We start from the raw sequence: 17,409 nt of genomic DNA, 5'->3' as shown, positions 1-17,409 counted from the left end.
CCAGGCCATCTATAAGTCTTTGCTAGGTCATCTATAAGTCTTTGCTCTTTGTAAAGCCCCGCCTTATCTCAGCTCACTGGTCACCATAGCAGCACCCACCCGTAGCACACGCTCCAGCAGGTATATTTCACTGGTCATCCCCAAAGCCAACTCCTCGTTTGACCGGCTTTCCTTCCAGTTCTCTGCTGCCAATGACTGGAACGAATTGCCAAAATCACTGAAGCTGGAGTCTTATATCTCCCTCACTAACTTTGAGCACCAGCTGTCAGAGTAGCTTACCGATCATTGCACCTGTCTGTACACAGCCCATCAGTAAATAGCCCACCCAACTACCTCATCCCCATATTGTTTTTTTCTCCTTCGCCCCCCAGTATCTCTACTTGCACATTCATCTTCTGCATAACTATCACTCGTGTTAATTATTTCGCCACTATGGCCTATTTATTGCCTTACCTCCCTAATCTTACTACATTTGCACACACTGTATATAGATTTTTCTATTGTTTTATTGACTGTATGTTTGTTTATCCCATGTGTAACTCTGTGTTGTTTGTGTCGCACTGCTTTGTTTATCTTGGCCAGGTCGCAGTTGTAAATGAGAACTTGTTCTCAACTGGCCTACCTGGTTAAATAAAGGAAAAAGGAAATACATTAAAAAATAAATCATGATGTGGCAACTCTCTTATGCTCTGCTATTGCTAATTTGTACATAGGTCACAAACAAAGCTATCCCCAGTAGAAGTGGAGTACAACTCATGAGCCCACCTCTTGCACTGCTCACACCTAATCCAGTCCCCACCTGTGACTGAAAACAGGGGGAGAGATGTCAATTGAAAAGCTCTCTCTTAAAAATGTAGCTGGCTAGCTATCTAGCTATATGACATAAAACGCTGTGTAAAATAGCTAAAAAATAATATTAACTGTAAACCTATCAGTCACTTGTGGAAACATTTACAACTGCAATTAAGTTATGTTATCTTTTTAAATGTATTTTACCTCAGAGGGTCTAGTAGTAAGCTTGCTAGCTAGCACTCCTAGCCGCTTATGCTAACTAACTAGTTTGCTAGCATTTACTACTAGTGAAGTTGTTAGCTAGCAAGTTAGCATAAACTAGCGCTAACTGGGCTAGTCATTGTCTAAATGACACATTCATAACCATAAAGCGGTAACTAGCCACCAGGGGGGTTTTCTCCAACACACTCATCCACCATATTACTTTACAAAAAATGATCTACATTTTTTCTCTCGAAACAAGCGGATTTTTTATTTTAAGGCTTTCCTAAATATACATTTAAAAAATATATAAGAATTATAATAATTAAAATGAATACCACAAAATCTTTTGTTGAAATATCTCCAAAAGTTGTGATATGATACAGAGGACAGTTTTTGTTGAGTAAGAGCAGTTGCTGCCAGGGAAAATGTTGGGGAAATAATTGGGACATCTCGTGGCCTTAATGTGAATTGCATATTATTTACTATGATAATTTATAGGAACCCTTAATTTAATTATACATATTCTATTTTACCCGAAGTGATTCGATTAATTGTTAATCACACACTAACCACGTTTCCATCCACAGTTTTTACCCGAGTGAAGTGATATTGTATTTATTTTAAAGTCACGACAACTCTGTGATGGAAACAGGAAGTGTCGGTGTAATGTTAAAAAAAAATGTAGATAGTTATTTGTTCGTTTGACACAGTGGGATCTTTTTGTGTCTGTAAAATGTATTATGCGGGATATGGCGGTGGAAACGCCTTTATGCGCAAATATTGACATGATAACCATCATATCGAAGTACATTTAGTCACGCAATGATATGGTGTGTAGTTCTGCCACCACGACTCGGGAAACCATGCCGTTTATTAAGCTGCAGATGAAATAAATAATGATGAACTTCACAGGATGGTGAAAGTGCACGGTGATGAGCTTGATGCTGCTTTCCAATAAATAGGCCTACCGAGGGTCTTATTCTGTTGACATGATTATCGATGTTTAGCTGCCGTTTGACAAATACAAATATTATCGCTTTTATCCATAATAATATCATCATGTAAACTAGACAAATCGCAAAGCCTATCCGCACTGTATCTGGGAGCTGTTGGCTAGAGCGCAGGTGCCAAGACCGGAGTAGGCACATTTACTATTTAATGAAGAAGTTTTTGTGACAAAAATATCATTATAGTTGAAAAAGCGATGTAAACATATTGAACGTTTGATTTTTATTCGGTACGTGAACATTTAAGCGAATAAGTCAATTTTGTGTGTATAACGTCATCACGCATTTATTTATTTTTTTGCAACAACTCCATTTGATGGAAACACCACTGGTGGGAAAATGCGCATTTCCTTTATGCGGATTCTAGAATATTCGCTTGAAAAGCTGTCGCCAATTGGATGGAAACCTAGGTTGTGTATGCATTTACTTCCCAAGCAATGTCCGATTTATTTGACTCCTCGACTTTAGAAGGTCGTAGCTTAGCTCAGTTTTTGATCGGTATTATCAATCGCAAACTGTATCTCTCAAATCAAGCAAGGTCCCTAGGTTGGGAACCCCTGATGTATGGTGTCATAGGCAACATAGCAAACTTTCCCCATGTATGGCTATTCTTTACTGTAAGACCAATATAACATGTTTTAGGTCTAACCATAATCTTTAGGTCAGGTCAAGATAACTAATAGGGGCAGTGCTCTACAATTCTGTGTGTGAGAGAGAGAGAAATGGTACTAGGTGTTCAGTCATATATCTTGTACATACTGTAATATTGGTCATAATTTAGACTTCTTTATTGAAGACAGAGTATAATAGATTACCAGACCAGAGCAAGTATTGGCAGGTAGCCTAATATAAGGCAGCTGAATGAACACAAATTCAAACTAGGAACAATTACCACAATAACAGAGAGTTCAGTTAACCAAAATAAACATGTTTTTGTGGACAAACAAACAAAACGTATTTTGATTGCTTTAACTGTGAATTTGGTTTTCCATCTATTCATAATACACATAATATATGATTTCCTTGTTTTACTTGGTCCACTTGAATGAGTGTGGTTGCTGAGAAAGTGGGAACCACTTCTCTACAGTTTTAACCACAAAACTCTACTTCTAACCCACCGAAGCTCCCTTCAATCGCTGGCCCTGTCGACAATCAACCCTTAGCCCCTACCCCTTGACACTTGTGTTGATCGGAATAAATTGGACAGGTCTAAGCAAAATATTTGGCAAAAATTCCACCATGCCTCTCAGAGGGCACGGTGGAGCTACAGCCATATTGTGCGTACCTATCCAGTTGTAACAAGGGGGTTAGAGCAGGGGTGGCCATCCCTCCTCCTGGATAACAACTGGGTCTGCAGGCTTTTATTCCATCCCTGCTCTAACATATCTGGTTTAGCTAATTAGGCTCAAGATGAGCAGCTGATTAGTAGAATCAGATGTATTCGAGCAGGGCAGAAACACCCAGGACATACTGCACACCCAGTAGCACTTCAGGACTGGGAGTAGGGGTTATTTCTGGACAGGGCCCCCACCTCTCCCCTTTCCCAAGCTTTAGGGCGGACTCCTCTCCTCCTCTTTGCACTGGCTCAAAATCTCCTGCATCTTGGCTTGGATGTCCTCCACACGCTTGGCCCACTTCTCCCGCACTTCTTCCTCGTCGTCCTCCGTCACCGCTGTGTAGGCCATGAGAGCGATCAGGCCGATGTGGAACAGGTGGCCCAGGTGAGAGCACCGGTGCTCCATAACCCTGCGGTCTCCGTCGCAGTGCTCCAGGTACACCTTCAGCAGGGACCTTCCAAACACCGACCCGGTGCCCATGACGCCTCGGTAGTACACGTCCAGGCTCAGGTCACTCTTGTCCCTCTCGTAGGCCCGCTCGAAGTTGGCCATGTGGCGCCGCGCTCCCTCTGGGTCCTTCCTCACCATCGTCACCATGGAGCTGAAGGCAGAATACTGGTGCTTGATGTACTCTTCATACTTGCCGAACGTCTCATTGACCTCGTCTACACGGATCTGCCGCAGGCACTGATGGTTTTTCGCCGAGATGCTCTGCAACTTTCCGTGTACCACCTGGAAGTCCTTGTCCAGGGCGTGCGCCTCCTCGCCCACCAGGCCTGTGCGCACCACCCCCACAAGGGAGGAGACGATGCCGAAGAGGGGGTCAATGGACGAGGCGAAGGAGGAGACCTTCTCCACACAACCCAACACCTTGGCCGCTGTCTTTCTGATTTGCCCGGCCTCAGCCATTGCTGTTAGCGTCTGTGACTCTGACAGAGAGAGCGAAAAATATAATGATGAAGAGAAAGAGAAAGCAAAAGGAGAGAGAGAGAGAGAGACAGTGTCAGGCTGTTGTGTGACGATAGTCAATGAACCGAACAGTTTCTATTTCAGTTTGTCTTGTAGATGGGGGAGATCGACCAATGTTTCACAATAATCTTATTACTTTTAATGCTGCTGAAAAAATTGGGCATCTTAGTTCTCAAGTTGCATTCCACACATGCATTATGTTACTTTGTGTCTTTTAGCTTTATGTATCAAGCTACAGTTTTAATACTCCTGAGTAACACCTCTCACAAAGCCTCTAGTTGTGTAGTAAGTAACAAGTCACTAGGCCAGGGCAACAAGTCAATAATGACTTCGGTTCAGAAGCCAAGATTAACTGTTATATCTTATTTGAGATAGAAAGACATGGTCTCTAATTCTAAGAGAACATATCTTTCATTATAAATCTTTTCATATTTATGGCTGTTAGCAATCAGTTGGAATCAAGTACAGTATTTCATTCAGATACAGGGCTTCTAAATTCAAATCTCACACAGGACAACATACATTTGGGTCACCTATGAAAGGGAGTGTATGTTGTCCTGTGTGTGTACACTAACTGATTTGTGTGGCTCTGCAAATCGTATACAACCCTAGTTCATAGCTTAGCTCTTACTCATCATGCTCAAGGGGAAAAAATCTGGAAGACCAGTGGGTGTGTCGCCTGGATACATTAAATACAATCATTGACCTCCTATTACACCGGCAGGATTTTCTAAAGAAAAACAAAATGATAAAGGCACATGCCAATGTACTGTACATCAATTCAGAGATCCATTTGAGTAAATCACATTAATTTTGATCTAACTACACTCATTTCCTGTTTCTCCAACCACAAACATGTATCATGAACCACTGATTTCCCTTTTGACTTAAATATAAAGTGTTATTTTTCAGATAAAATCTCAAAAGATAATACAAAGCCCTTAAGGCTAAATATATTCTGTTTACCTGAGGTCAAGCTGTTGTTATCCTTCTCTTTATACAAGCTGTCAGTATTTCCAAGCGACCATTTTCCAAGAGTCCCCCAGTCTGAGAAGCCCAGCCTACTTTCTGCCATATAAGGACAGAGGAACAAGGAAACATGACTCTTGTTTGGGCTGTGCTGATTGGATGGAGGGGGAAATGCAGCTGGCTGCTTTGTGGCTGTAAACCAAACAGAGGCAAAGCAGGATGTCTATTGTTTTAGGCATATCAAATGCATCCACACCTTCAGTAGCAAGAGTTTTTAATAGTGCTGTGAATGTAGGGATAAGGGTAGAGGGAATCCATCAGAATAGAATATATGTGTACAATTTGCATGGAAATTCTTTATTTTCTGCTCTCATAGTACGAAACCAACACACCACAACTATCTCACACAAACACACACAGAGTGAGAAAGAGAGAGAGAGAGAGAGAGCAGCCCCCCTGAAGGAGTTTTGGGGGGTTAGGTGCCTTACTCAAGGGCACAATGGCAGTGGGTAGCATATGGGATATTAATGACAGCAACCCTCCGGCTGCCGCCACACTCTCAGTAGCCTGCCCTATATTATGATTAGAGAGAAGATACTGTAGGTCCTAAAGTGAGCAGTCCTATGAGATCACATGTTAGGAATACGTTGTAAGCCTGTATTACTCACTTTACATGAAATGTATCTTATACCTGTGTAACTCTGTTATTACACTAGTAACAACATCTTATTGATGTTACATTGAATTTCAGTAATTTAATTTGAATAATACAGAAATTAAATTAAGCAGTTTTTCACACAACAATCAGGGACTCATTAAACATATTTAATTACAAAAACTGCTCAACCATTGGTATGCAATTACAAAGCAATCACTAAGTTACTATGCAACCACACTGTAGTAATTACACTGTTACTACAAAGGTATAAGAAGAGGTGCACTTCACCACTTTTTAACTTTATATTCATTATCTCTAGCATCATACTAGTGTCTACATATGTTCTCAAAGTCAAAAAGATAAGTTGAAAACATAAAGATACATAATTAGCCTTATTCATAAAGGCTCATCAGAGATTATAACAATATACATGTCTCCTTGCCCCCCTTCAAATTTTCTCATCTATATTCATTTGTTTTCATTGTCCAATGACGACAAACGTTGGCTCCATTATTTTCCTCTTCAATTATTTAAGAGTTTTATTGATGGTAACATTGCCATTGTGATGTGAAAATAAAATTTGTTAACACTTTACTTGACACCCAGCGTCATAACACGTTACGTTACGACACGGTCATAACCATGTCATAAAATTTCATAACAGCTGAAATACCTTGACATAACCTTTTGTGACATATATTGCATTATTTTATGGATGGTTATAACACCTACATAAAAGTGTCAAATCCCACAAAACCTACCACAGAAGTTATTTTATTGCTGGTTATGACACCTACACAAGAGTGTAAAAACACACAAAACCTACCACACAAGGCAAAACATTCCATTACACGTTAGCCTTCTTGTCAACAGTACGAGAGTCGGACGAGAGGGATTTACTCCAGACACCGGAACTGGCCCTCATCCCAGTCATTCGCAGGAGAAAGAGACGGAAAGAGATGGGGATGCCTTGTGAGGATCTTCCGACGAGTGGCTAATCTGCCCTTTCCATCCGTACTACTGGCCAACGCACAATCGCTGGAAAATAAATTGGACGAGCTAAAAGCACGTACATCCTACTAACGGGACATTAAAAACTGTAATATCTGTATGTTTCACCGAGTCGTGGCTGAACGACGACATGATTAACATACAGATGGCGGGTTACACACTGCATCGGCAGGATAGAACAGCAGCCTCTGGTAAGACAAGGGGTCTATGTATATTTGTAAACAACAGCTGGTGCACAATATCTAAAGAATTCTCAAGGTTTTGCTCGCCTGAGGTAGTGTATCTCATGACAAGCTGTAGACCACACTATCTACCTAGAGAGTTTTCATCTGTATTTTCCGTTGCTGTCTACATACCACCACAGACTGATGCTGGCACTAAGACCACACTCAATGAGCTGTATACTGCCATAAGCAAACAGGAAAACGTTCATCCAGAGGCAGCGCTCCTAGTGACCGGGGACTTTAATGCAGGGAAATCTGTTTTACCTCCTTTCTATGTTAAATTGTCAACCAGGGAAAAAACTCTTGCCCACTTTTACTCCACACACAGAGAAGCGTACAAAGCTCTCCCTCGCCCTCCATATGGCAAATCTGACCATAATTCTGTCCTACGATTCCTGCTTACAAGCAAAAATTTAAGCAGGAAGCATCAGTATTTCGGTCAATAAAAAAGTGGTCAGATGAAGCAGATGCTAAGCTACAGGACTGTTTTGCTAGCACAGACTGGAATATTTTCCGGGACTCTTCCGATGGCATTGAGGAGTACACAACATCAGTCACTGGCTTTATCAATAAGTGCATCAAGGACGTCGTCCCCACAGTGACTGTACGTACATACCCCAAGCAGAAGCCATTGATTACAGGCAACATTCGCACTGAGCAAAAGGGTAGAGCTGACACTTTCAAGGAGTGGGACTCTAACCCGGACCCGAACCATCAAACAGGCAAAGCGTCAATACAGGACTAAGATCGAATCGTACTACACCGCCTCCGATGCTCGTCGGATGTGGCAGGGCTTGCAAACTACTACAGACTACAAAGGGAAGCACAGCCGATAGCTGCCCAGTGACATGAGCCTACCAGACGAGATATAATACTTCTATACTCGCTTCGAGGCAAGTAACACTGAAACATGCATGAGAACACCAGCTGTTCCGAATGACTGTGTGATCACGCTCTCTGAAGCCGACGTGAGTAAGACCTTTAAACAGGTCAACATTAACAAGGCCGCAGGGCCAGACGGATTACCAGGATGCGTACTCTGAGTATGTGTTGACCAACTGGCAAGTGTCTTCACTGACATTTGGGTGGCAGGTAGTGGTGGTTGGGTGGTTAGTAACCGAAAGCTGACAAGGTAAAAATCTGTCGTTCTGAACAAGGCAGTTTCCCACTGTCCCCCGGTAGGTCGTCATTGTAAACCAAAAAAATTCTTAACTGACTTGCCTAGTTAAGTAAAGGTTACATTAAAATAATAATAATAATAGTAATTTTTAACCTCTCCCTGTCTGAGTCTGTAATACCAACATGTTTCAAGCAGACCACCATAGTTCCTGTGCCCAAGAACCATAAGCTAACCTGCCCAAATGACTACACCATTATCCCAGAAACCCTAGACCCACTCCAATTTGCATACTGCCCCAACAGATCCACAGATGATGCAATCTCTATTGCACTCCACACTGCCCTTTCACACCTGAACAAAAGGAACACCTATGTGAAAATGCTATTCATTGACTATAGCTCAGTGTTCAACACCATAGTGCCCTCAAAGCTCATCACTAAGCTAAGGACCCCCCCCCCCCCCCCCACCCCCCCCCGGCAACTGGATCCTGGACTTCCTGACAGGCCGCCCCCTGTTCACTCATGACTGCGCGGCCTGCCAAGACTCCAACACCATTTTTAAGTTTGCCAATGACACAACAGTGGTAGGCCTGATCACCAACAACGAAGAGAGAGCATATAGGGAGGAGGTCAGAGACCTGGCTGTGTGGTGCCAGGACAACAACCTCTCCCTCAACGTGATCAAGACTAAGGAGATGATTGTGGACTACAGGAAAAGAAGGACCGAGCACACCCCCATTCTCATCGACGGGGCTGCAGTGGAGCAGGTTGAGAGCTTCAAGTTCCTTGGTGTCCACAAACTAACATGGTCCAAGCACACCATGATAGTCAAGAAGACAAAACCTATTCCCCCTCAGGAGACTGAAAAGATTTGGCAGGGGTCCTCAGATCCTCAAAAGGTTCTACAGTTGCACCATCGAGAGCATCCTGACTGGTTGCATCACTGCCTGGTATAGCAACTACTCGGCCTACGACCGCAAGACGCTACAGAGGGTAGTGTGTACAGCCCAGTACATCACTGGGACCAAGCTTCCTGCCATCCAGGACCTCTATACCAGGCGGAGTCAGACGAAGGCCCTAACAATTGTCAAAGACTCCAGCCACTCTAGTCATAGACTGTTCTCTCTGCTTCCGCACGGCAAGCGGTACCGAAGCGCCAAGTCTAGTTCCAAGAGGCTTCTAAACAGCTTCTTCCCCCAAGCCATAAGACTACTGAACATCTAATCAAATGGCTACCCAGACTACTTGCATTGCCCCCTATTTTACGCTGCTGCTACTCTCTGTTATTATCAATGCATAAGTCAGTTAAATAACACTACCCACATGTATATATTACCTCAATTACCTCAACTTACGGGTACCCGGTATTTCTTCGTTTTTCAGGTATTTTTCCTAAAACTGCATTGTTGGTAAAGGGCTTGTAAGTAAGCATTTCACTGTAAGGTCTACTACACCTGCTGTATTCGGCGCATGTGACAAATAAAATTTGATTTGATTTTCTGAACAGTATGTTTGTTATATAACATTTTGTGAGATTAACCATATTGAATTATTATTGTAATTGCGCACACATTGATGTGAGACATGCACCTACCACAATGCTCTGTTTTTGGTGACTGGAATGAATGCAGGAACAGATTTCAGACGCAGAACAAGACACCCTCTTTTTGACTGATGACTGACATGTACGTGATATGCAGGTCTATCTGGCTTATATGATTATGATGCTCATAATGTTTCTTGACAGTGTCATAAAGTGCATTTTCTACAAGTTATTTAATGATGAAAAAAACATAACTGTGGAGAATTAATTATAACAACAACAAAGGACTTAAGAAACCAACTTTTAAACGAAAGAAAACTTCTTGGTAGGGAAAAAACACTTTTCAAAAATGTGGGTTTGACACTCTTATGTAGGTGTCATAACCAATCATAAAATAACGCAATATATGTCACAACAGGTATAAATATGGGTCATGACAGTGTTATGACCATATTGTGACAGGTTATGACAAGTTACGACAGCTGCTATGACATATTATGACATGGTTATGACCGTGTCATAACGTGTTGTGACGCTGCGCATCAAGTAAAGTGTTACCAAAAAGTTAATATTCACTTTATATATTTCTATTTGGCACTAAGGCACAATTAATATCACACAAGCACAGCAAACATACGACAATGTGACGAGACAGTGAACGATAAACATGAGTTTGCTAAACTTACTACCAAAAGATAGCTGGAAATCACAGGTTATTGTGTATTGAATTTTAAACCATTGTGTATGGTTACGCAGTTGCCTGGGTGGTTATGAATTACGTGTGTGTGTGTGTGTGTGTGTGTGTGTGTGTGTGTGTGTGTGTGTGTGTGTGTGTGTGTGTGTGTGTGTGTGTGTGTGTGTGTGTGTGTGTGTGTGTGTGTGTGTGTGTGTGTGTGTGTTTGTGTGTGTGTGTGTGTGTGTGTGTGTGTGTGTGTGAGCACGCCGAACAGTCGGTCTGAAACAACTGTGGCGTGATCGGTCGAGCGAGCGCCCCCCTCTCACACACTGATGTTGAACCCACATAGCTTTCCATGGGTTCTGCTACATCAACATCCCCCATCAACATGCCCCCTCACTCGTTCACTCAGTCCGTCTCTGTCTTTCTCTTGCTCGCTGTCCTCCTTTGGCTGCAGGGTTGTCAGGCCGAAGACTACCACCTTTTGGGTTCAGGTAACAAGGGCATTGATACTGTGGTGGCTAGAATGGAGGAACTCATGTTTGGATCTGGGCTTAGAAAGGTTTAGCCTGCCATAGAAATTCCTTGTGGGGTGAACTGGGTTCACATCGAATTCATTCATTGCCTGCACTTTGCCCATATCGCTGCCAACTTTTTCATGGGTTTGCTTGCTTTTATTACGCCTACTGTACATCTGTGCTGTTTTTGAGCCACATGCAATTGCATCCTAGGTTTATTTTATCTTTAAGTCTGGTTTTGAGGTTAACCATGTTTTTGAAAAGGAGGATATATTAATTTAGGGATCATCTAGGAAATTGCTTTGCGGTCAACTCTGACAAAGCAAGTAATAACTAAAAATAAACTACTGTAAGTTAAAACAAATCTATAAGCACATGTATTGAAATAGGTAACAAGTGACAAATCATTTACTAGCACAGTCAGCATAAGAAATAAAGTTGTTATGTTTCTATTTATGTAACTTAAGTTTGAGAAGAGTTAGATAATCAATAGTGTGATCTTTACCTTTTACAGAACCTTTACCTTTTGTAGTGGGAAAACTACTCTAGGTTTCACCTGTGTCCACAAGTGCATACGGTATACAGTGCCTTCAGAAAGTATTCACACCCCTTTAATTTTTCCACATTCTTTTGTGTTACAGCCTGAATTTAAAATGGATTACATTTAGATGTTGTGTTACTGATCTAAACCCTATACCATATCATTTCAAAGTGACATTTTGTTTGTAGAACATATTTAAAATTATTTATTTTTTTTACGCTGAAATGTCTTGAGTCAGTACGTATTCAACCCGTTTGTTATGTCAAGCTTAAATAAGTTCAGGTGTAAAAATGTGCTGAACAAATTGCATAATAAGTTGCATGGACTCATTCCGTGTTCAATAATAGTGGTTAACATGATTTTTGAATGACTACCCCATCTCTGTACTCCACACATGCAATTATATGCAAGGTCCCTCAATTGAGTAGTGAATTTCATGTTCAAATCCAACCACAAAGACCAGGAAGGTTTTTCAATGCCTTGCAAAGAAGGGCACCAATTGGTAGATGGGTGAACAAAATAAAAAATAAGCACATATTGAATATCCGTTTGAGCATGGTGAAGCAATTAATTAGGCTTTGGATGGTATACCAATACACCCAGTCACTGCAAAGATTCAGGCATTCTTCTTAACTAAGTTTCTGGAGAAATTTCATGGGATTTCATCATGAGGCCAATTGTAATTTTAAAACAGCTTGAGTTTGAGAAAACCGGGGATGGATCAACAACATAGTTACTCCACAATACTAACCTAAATGGTAGAGTGAAAAGAAGGAAGCCTGTAAAGAATAACAAAAATGTCAAAACATGCATCCTGTTAAGTAATACTGGAAAAAGAATTGCTAAGAAATTCACTTTTTTGTCCTGAATACAAAACGTTATGTTTGGGGCAGATCCAACACAACACATCACTGAGTACCACTTTTCATATTTTAAAGTGTTGTGGTGGCTGCGTCATGTTATGGGTATGCTTATCATCAGCATGGACTAGCAAAATCCAAGAAGAAAACCTAGTACAGTCTGCTTTCCAACCTTTCAGAAGGACAATAACCTAAAACCCAAGGCCAAATCTACACTGATGTACCAAATTGTTAGATACTACTGCACTGTTGGAGCTAGGAACGCAAGCATTTAGCTACACCCGCAATAACATCTGCTAAATATGTGTATGTGACCAATAAAATTTGATTTGATGTTGCTTACCAAGACGACATTGAATGTTCATGAGTGGCCGAGTTACAGTTTTGACTTAAATTGGCTTGAAAATCTATGGAAAGACTTGAAAATGGCTGTCTAGCAATAATCAACTTGACAAAGCTTGAAGAATTTAAAAAATAATAATGTGCAAATATTGTACAATCCAAGTGTGAAAAGCTCTTAGAGACTTACCCAAAAAGACTCACAACTGTAAACGCCAAAGGTACTTCTACAAAGTATTGACACAGGGATGTGAATACTTATGTAAATTAGATATTTCTGTATTCCATTTACAATAGATTAGCAAAAATTTCTAAAAACATGTTTTCACTTTGTCATTATGGGATGTAGTGTGTGGGTGAGAAAAAATAACTATTTAATCAATTTTGAATTCAGGCTGTAACACAGCAAAAAGTGGAATACGTAAAGGGGTATGAATACTTTCTGAAGGCACTGTAGTTCCAATTGAGATAACCACCTGACCTCCTCCCCAAAAAAAGCAGAAAAACATGTATCTGTTGGCATTTGCGCCTCTTACGAAAAACAAAAGAGCAACAGGCTGACAATAAGTTGCTTGTGTTGATTTCAGACAATACGTTTTGTTAACATTTTCTAATAACTTTCATGAATAAGCATTCATAAACCCCTTAATAGTTGACATGCTATTGATACAATTTATTGAATAAATAATGGCATTGTTTTAAATTTCACAGAATGCTTAAATCAATTCAATCCATTCCTCAGTAGATGGAACAACTTCCCAGTTGCTTTAACCAGCAGAATATCTATTGTCAAATGAGTCTACTGCCACGGCTGAATTTCTGTAGTTCAATGCTTCCCATTGCTCCCCCTTCTGGCTATTGGGACAAACTACATAGTGTGGTATCTAAATGTATATGGAAAGGTAAGCAATCCTGGCTAAAATTAACAAAATTACAAGGGAAAGACGTACCAAACTTTAAATTGTATTTATACATTTAAATTGTATTTCCAGGCACTAGCATTTCGTCCCATCCTAAATTGGTTTAGACATGATTATACCGCTCCCTGGCTGAGTATAGAGAGACATATGGTGTCTCCTATTGCCCTGGAAGAGATGGTCTTCCCTGATATATCCCTTGAACAATGTAAATGTCACGGATCTCTCCGGAACTGTCATTACGCACACCTGGTCCCTATTCCCATTTGATTAGTAATTGTATAAGTGTGCCCTTTGTTCACCATTGTCCTATCGATTATTGTTCCAATGTCCGTTGGTTCGTGTGAGTACCTGTGCTGTGTTGTTTTGGCTTTCGTGCCGCAGATGATTAATGTGCAGATGATTACGGGTCTCGTCCGTGTGATAATCATTGTACGATTGTGTATTTTATTCGAGGTACTCCTCACTCTTTTGTTTGGGTCTCAACCCTATGTTTTGTGTACGTGTTTGTTTGGTCTTTGTCCCCGTGCCATTCCTACGCACCTGATCCTTTATACCGCCGTGACATTAAACTACGCTTTGGTCCTATTATTGCTCACACAATCTCCATCTGGCGCAAAATTGAAAACAAAGGAACTGGGAATCAAAATGGCATGCCCATACTCCAATATTTCAATAATGACTTGTGATCTGGAGGGCAGCCTTCTGCACCCCCCCCCCCCCCCCCCCCCCTCGAATGGTCCAAATGTGGAATCTATTCGCTTGCCAATATCATGGACAGTAATGGTTTGAGAAGATTCACAGATTTGAGGGATCCATACACATTACCAGGCAACTCCTTTTTTCAATATTTACAACTTAGATCAGCTATGCTGGCCTATGGAGTCTCTTGGGAAACCCAACTACCGAACCATCCAATGATGGTATTTATAAATGAATGATCTGGGCTCCCGAAAGGACTGATCTCTATAAACAACTTTGGGAAAGCTCATATTCTGAACTAGCCATTAAAAAAGTATGGTCGACAGATATAATTGATTCTGAACAACCCTAATATGAAAAAATATGACCTTAGTATCTGTATTTATCTCTGTTTAACACCAAGGAAATGTTTTATGATGAAATTGTCCCCAACTGTTCACTCTGTCCCCTGAATCAGGTAGGCACATTCCTTCATATGATGTGGGAGTGCCCTGCAGTTAGTTGCTTCTGGGGCAAAGTTACAAAATGAAAGTTACAAAATGTATTTTGAAATGCATCATTGTAAATACTCAATGCTTTGCATCTATTATGTTACTTAATAACGAGAGCGCAAAAAGACATGTTGGCTCTTAGATGGCAATCACCTCACTCTCTCCCAGTTCACCAGTGGATACCGTTACTATTAGAACTGATAACATTAGAATTATCGACAGCGAGAATGAATGGTGCTGCTAGTCAAGGAATAATTGAGGCCTGGACAAATATACCTAATTCTGTAAAATAATGATGTCAATTATCTTTTCCTGTTTATACTGAATTTATTATTACTTAAAACTATGTATTTCTTGCTTGCATTTTTATTTTGTGTGGCAGCCCACGGGTACATTTTATATAAACTGATTATAATGGAAATGGATATTGTACCTGTAACCCCCAAAACCAAAAACGACAAAACAATTCCTGTATCGCTGCTATTCTAAAACTGAAGCATCAAACAATTTCCCTGAGATTCATCTGTGCTTCCTTTCCTTGCCCCCAAACTTAGTCCCCATTAATATAACTGAAGAATCAGACATGGCAAGCACCAAAGGAGTCCCCAGGATGGGGAAGATGCTGATTGAGCTGATGACCCTACTGGGGTGAGTATCTTATTTCAAAGGTAGTCAGGGGTTGTGTCTCAATATTCTTGAATAGTTTAAGGAGACTCACAGTCTTCTTTCCTTCATTAGCACTAATCTGAATGACTGGATAGGACAGAACAATATAGAAGAGGCCAATCTAAGATTTATGTAGTTATGAAGCAAAGAAGATAGTGTAAGAGTGGTGTGAGAGTCAGTTATGAGTAATATAATTAGCTAGCTTTGGGATTAAGTATTGACCTTTGATCTAATTACCCACCAGGGCTGTTGGCTTGAGCAACAGCGCCATCCAAAGGCCTGACTATGACGACACTGCGGCCCCCGAGTTCCTCAACCCCTCCTGGATGGCGGACCTCCCGGACAGCCGCCCGCTGTCCGAGGTCACCATGCCTGGCACCCACAACACCATGGCCATCTACGGCGGCGCCTTGGCCGAGTGCCAGTCCTGGAGCCTGGCGTCACAGTTGCGTGCCGGTGTGCGCTTCCTGGACATTCGTGTGCGCCATGTGCGTGGCAACCTCACCATCCACCACGGCGTGTCTTACCAGCGGGCGCACTTCGGTGACGTGCTGGAGGGCGTGGCTGACTTCCTACGTGAGTACCCCAGCGAGATGGTGCTGATGCGGCTCAAGGAGGAGTTCAGTGAGACCTTTGACATCTACGGGGCGGTGGTCAGCTACATTCACCTTTACGCCGACTGGGACCTGCTGTGGCACAGTCGGCTCATGCCAACTGTGGGACAGGCCAGAGGGAAGCTCATTGTCCTCCAGGACTTTGGCGGACCTGACCTCGGCATGCGCTACGGCTCCCTGGACATTGCAGACGACTGGAAGGTAAGGAGACGGTCATTTTGAAAACTAAATTGTGGCTAAACATTTTTGTTGAGTCTCATATGCTTGTTGTCTCGTCAGGTCCCCACCCTTCTGCATGTGGCTGAGAAATGGCAAAGTGTGCACGAACACCTGGAGACTGCCCCTGTTGGCAACAAGGCCTATATCTTCCTCACCTATGGCAGCGGAGCGGGCATCTTTGCCTACCCCAACGCCATCGCCCAGCGAATCAATGCCCGCCTGTACGACTACCTGATGGCACTGATAGGGCAGAACAGGCGCTTCGGAATCATCACCATGGATTTCCCCGCCTCTCCCCTCCTTCAAATGATCATCAACTTCAACTGAGAGAGAGGTCCCTCATCTACTAAGCCTGCTACCATACAATCAACATAGATACTCTCAAATTAAAATTGTTGGGACACTACATGATGATTGGGAGTCCATTTTGCTCATTGTATGCTTATTTTCACTATACCTTGCTACTTAAGTAAGCAGTTGTTTATTGGTGAGGTTCGTCATCGCTCTTGACTTTCCAACAAGCGGGCAAAACTGGTTGCAATGATGCCAGACTGATATATTTTCTGACGTCATGGTCAGGTTGTGTACTAACTGTAAAAGGAAGTAAGACATCATAAATTGGTTATCATCTGGTCCCCACAACCAGAAAACCAGATACAACCAGAAAATAACATTGTTAAAATGTCCGATAGCTAATTTTGACCGCTGGCCAGGTGATCAAGGACGAGTCGCAATTCTAATTTGTGTAGCACTATAGGAATTGACTATCACTATTTGAAAGGGCTAGTTCACTCCAAAATCAAAGTTTTCCAGATATGTTGGCACTTCAAAAGTTGTCTAATGTCGAGATGAATCTATGTCCCACACCATCCGTTGTGTAAATCCAGCTACAGCCCTAGGTGCCCATCTTTCTCATTCATATTGGGATTGATGCATATAGCTGGACCTACACAACAGTAGATCTGAAAATGTCTGAAAAACTTTAATTTTGGAGTGAACATTTTCTTCAAGTGTTAATGTTCAAAGAAAACTG

The 17,409-nt window shown here is 41.7% G+C and overlaps 2 protein-coding genes across 2 annotated transcripts; one reads left to right on the top strand and one right to left on the bottom strand.

Moving 5' to 3' along the window:
* Positions 1-2,767: 2,767 nt before the first annotated feature.
* Positions 2,768-5,384, bottom strand: LOC139392332 (protein rapunzel-like). The gene is made up of 2 exons (XM_071140242.1): positions 5,276-5,384; positions 2,768-4,269 (listed from the first exon to the last, which is right to left on the bottom strand). Exons 1-2 carry the CDS (start codon positions 5,382-5,384, stop codon positions 3,554-3,556), a joined length of 825 nt encoding a protein of 274 aa, XP_070996343.1. The 3' UTR covers positions 2,768-3,553.
* A 5,513-nt stretch (positions 5,385-10,897) lies between these two features.
* On the top strand, positions 10,898-16,893 carry LOC139392274 (1-phosphatidylinositol phosphodiesterase). Its single transcript, XM_071140140.1, has 4 exons — positions 10,898-11,003; positions 15,432-15,525; positions 15,788-16,358; positions 16,437-16,893. The coding sequence occupies exons 1-4, from the start codon at positions 10,898-10,900 to the stop codon at positions 16,701-16,703; spliced, it is 1,038 nt and encodes a 345-aa protein (XP_070996241.1). The 3' UTR covers positions 16,704-16,893.
* Positions 16,894-17,409: the final 516 nt, after the last annotated feature.

This window comes from Oncorhynchus clarkii, chromosome 32 (genome assembly GCF_045791955.1).
Source record: "Oncorhynchus clarkii lewisi isolate Uvic-CL-2024 chromosome 32, UVic_Ocla_1.0, whole genome shotgun sequence".
NCBI classification, from domain to species: domain Eukaryota; kingdom Metazoa; phylum Chordata; class Actinopteri; order Salmoniformes; family Salmonidae; genus Oncorhynchus; species Oncorhynchus clarkii.
Note: the sequence above shows the minus strand (reverse complement) of the source record. Positions and strands in the feature narration are given on the sequence as shown.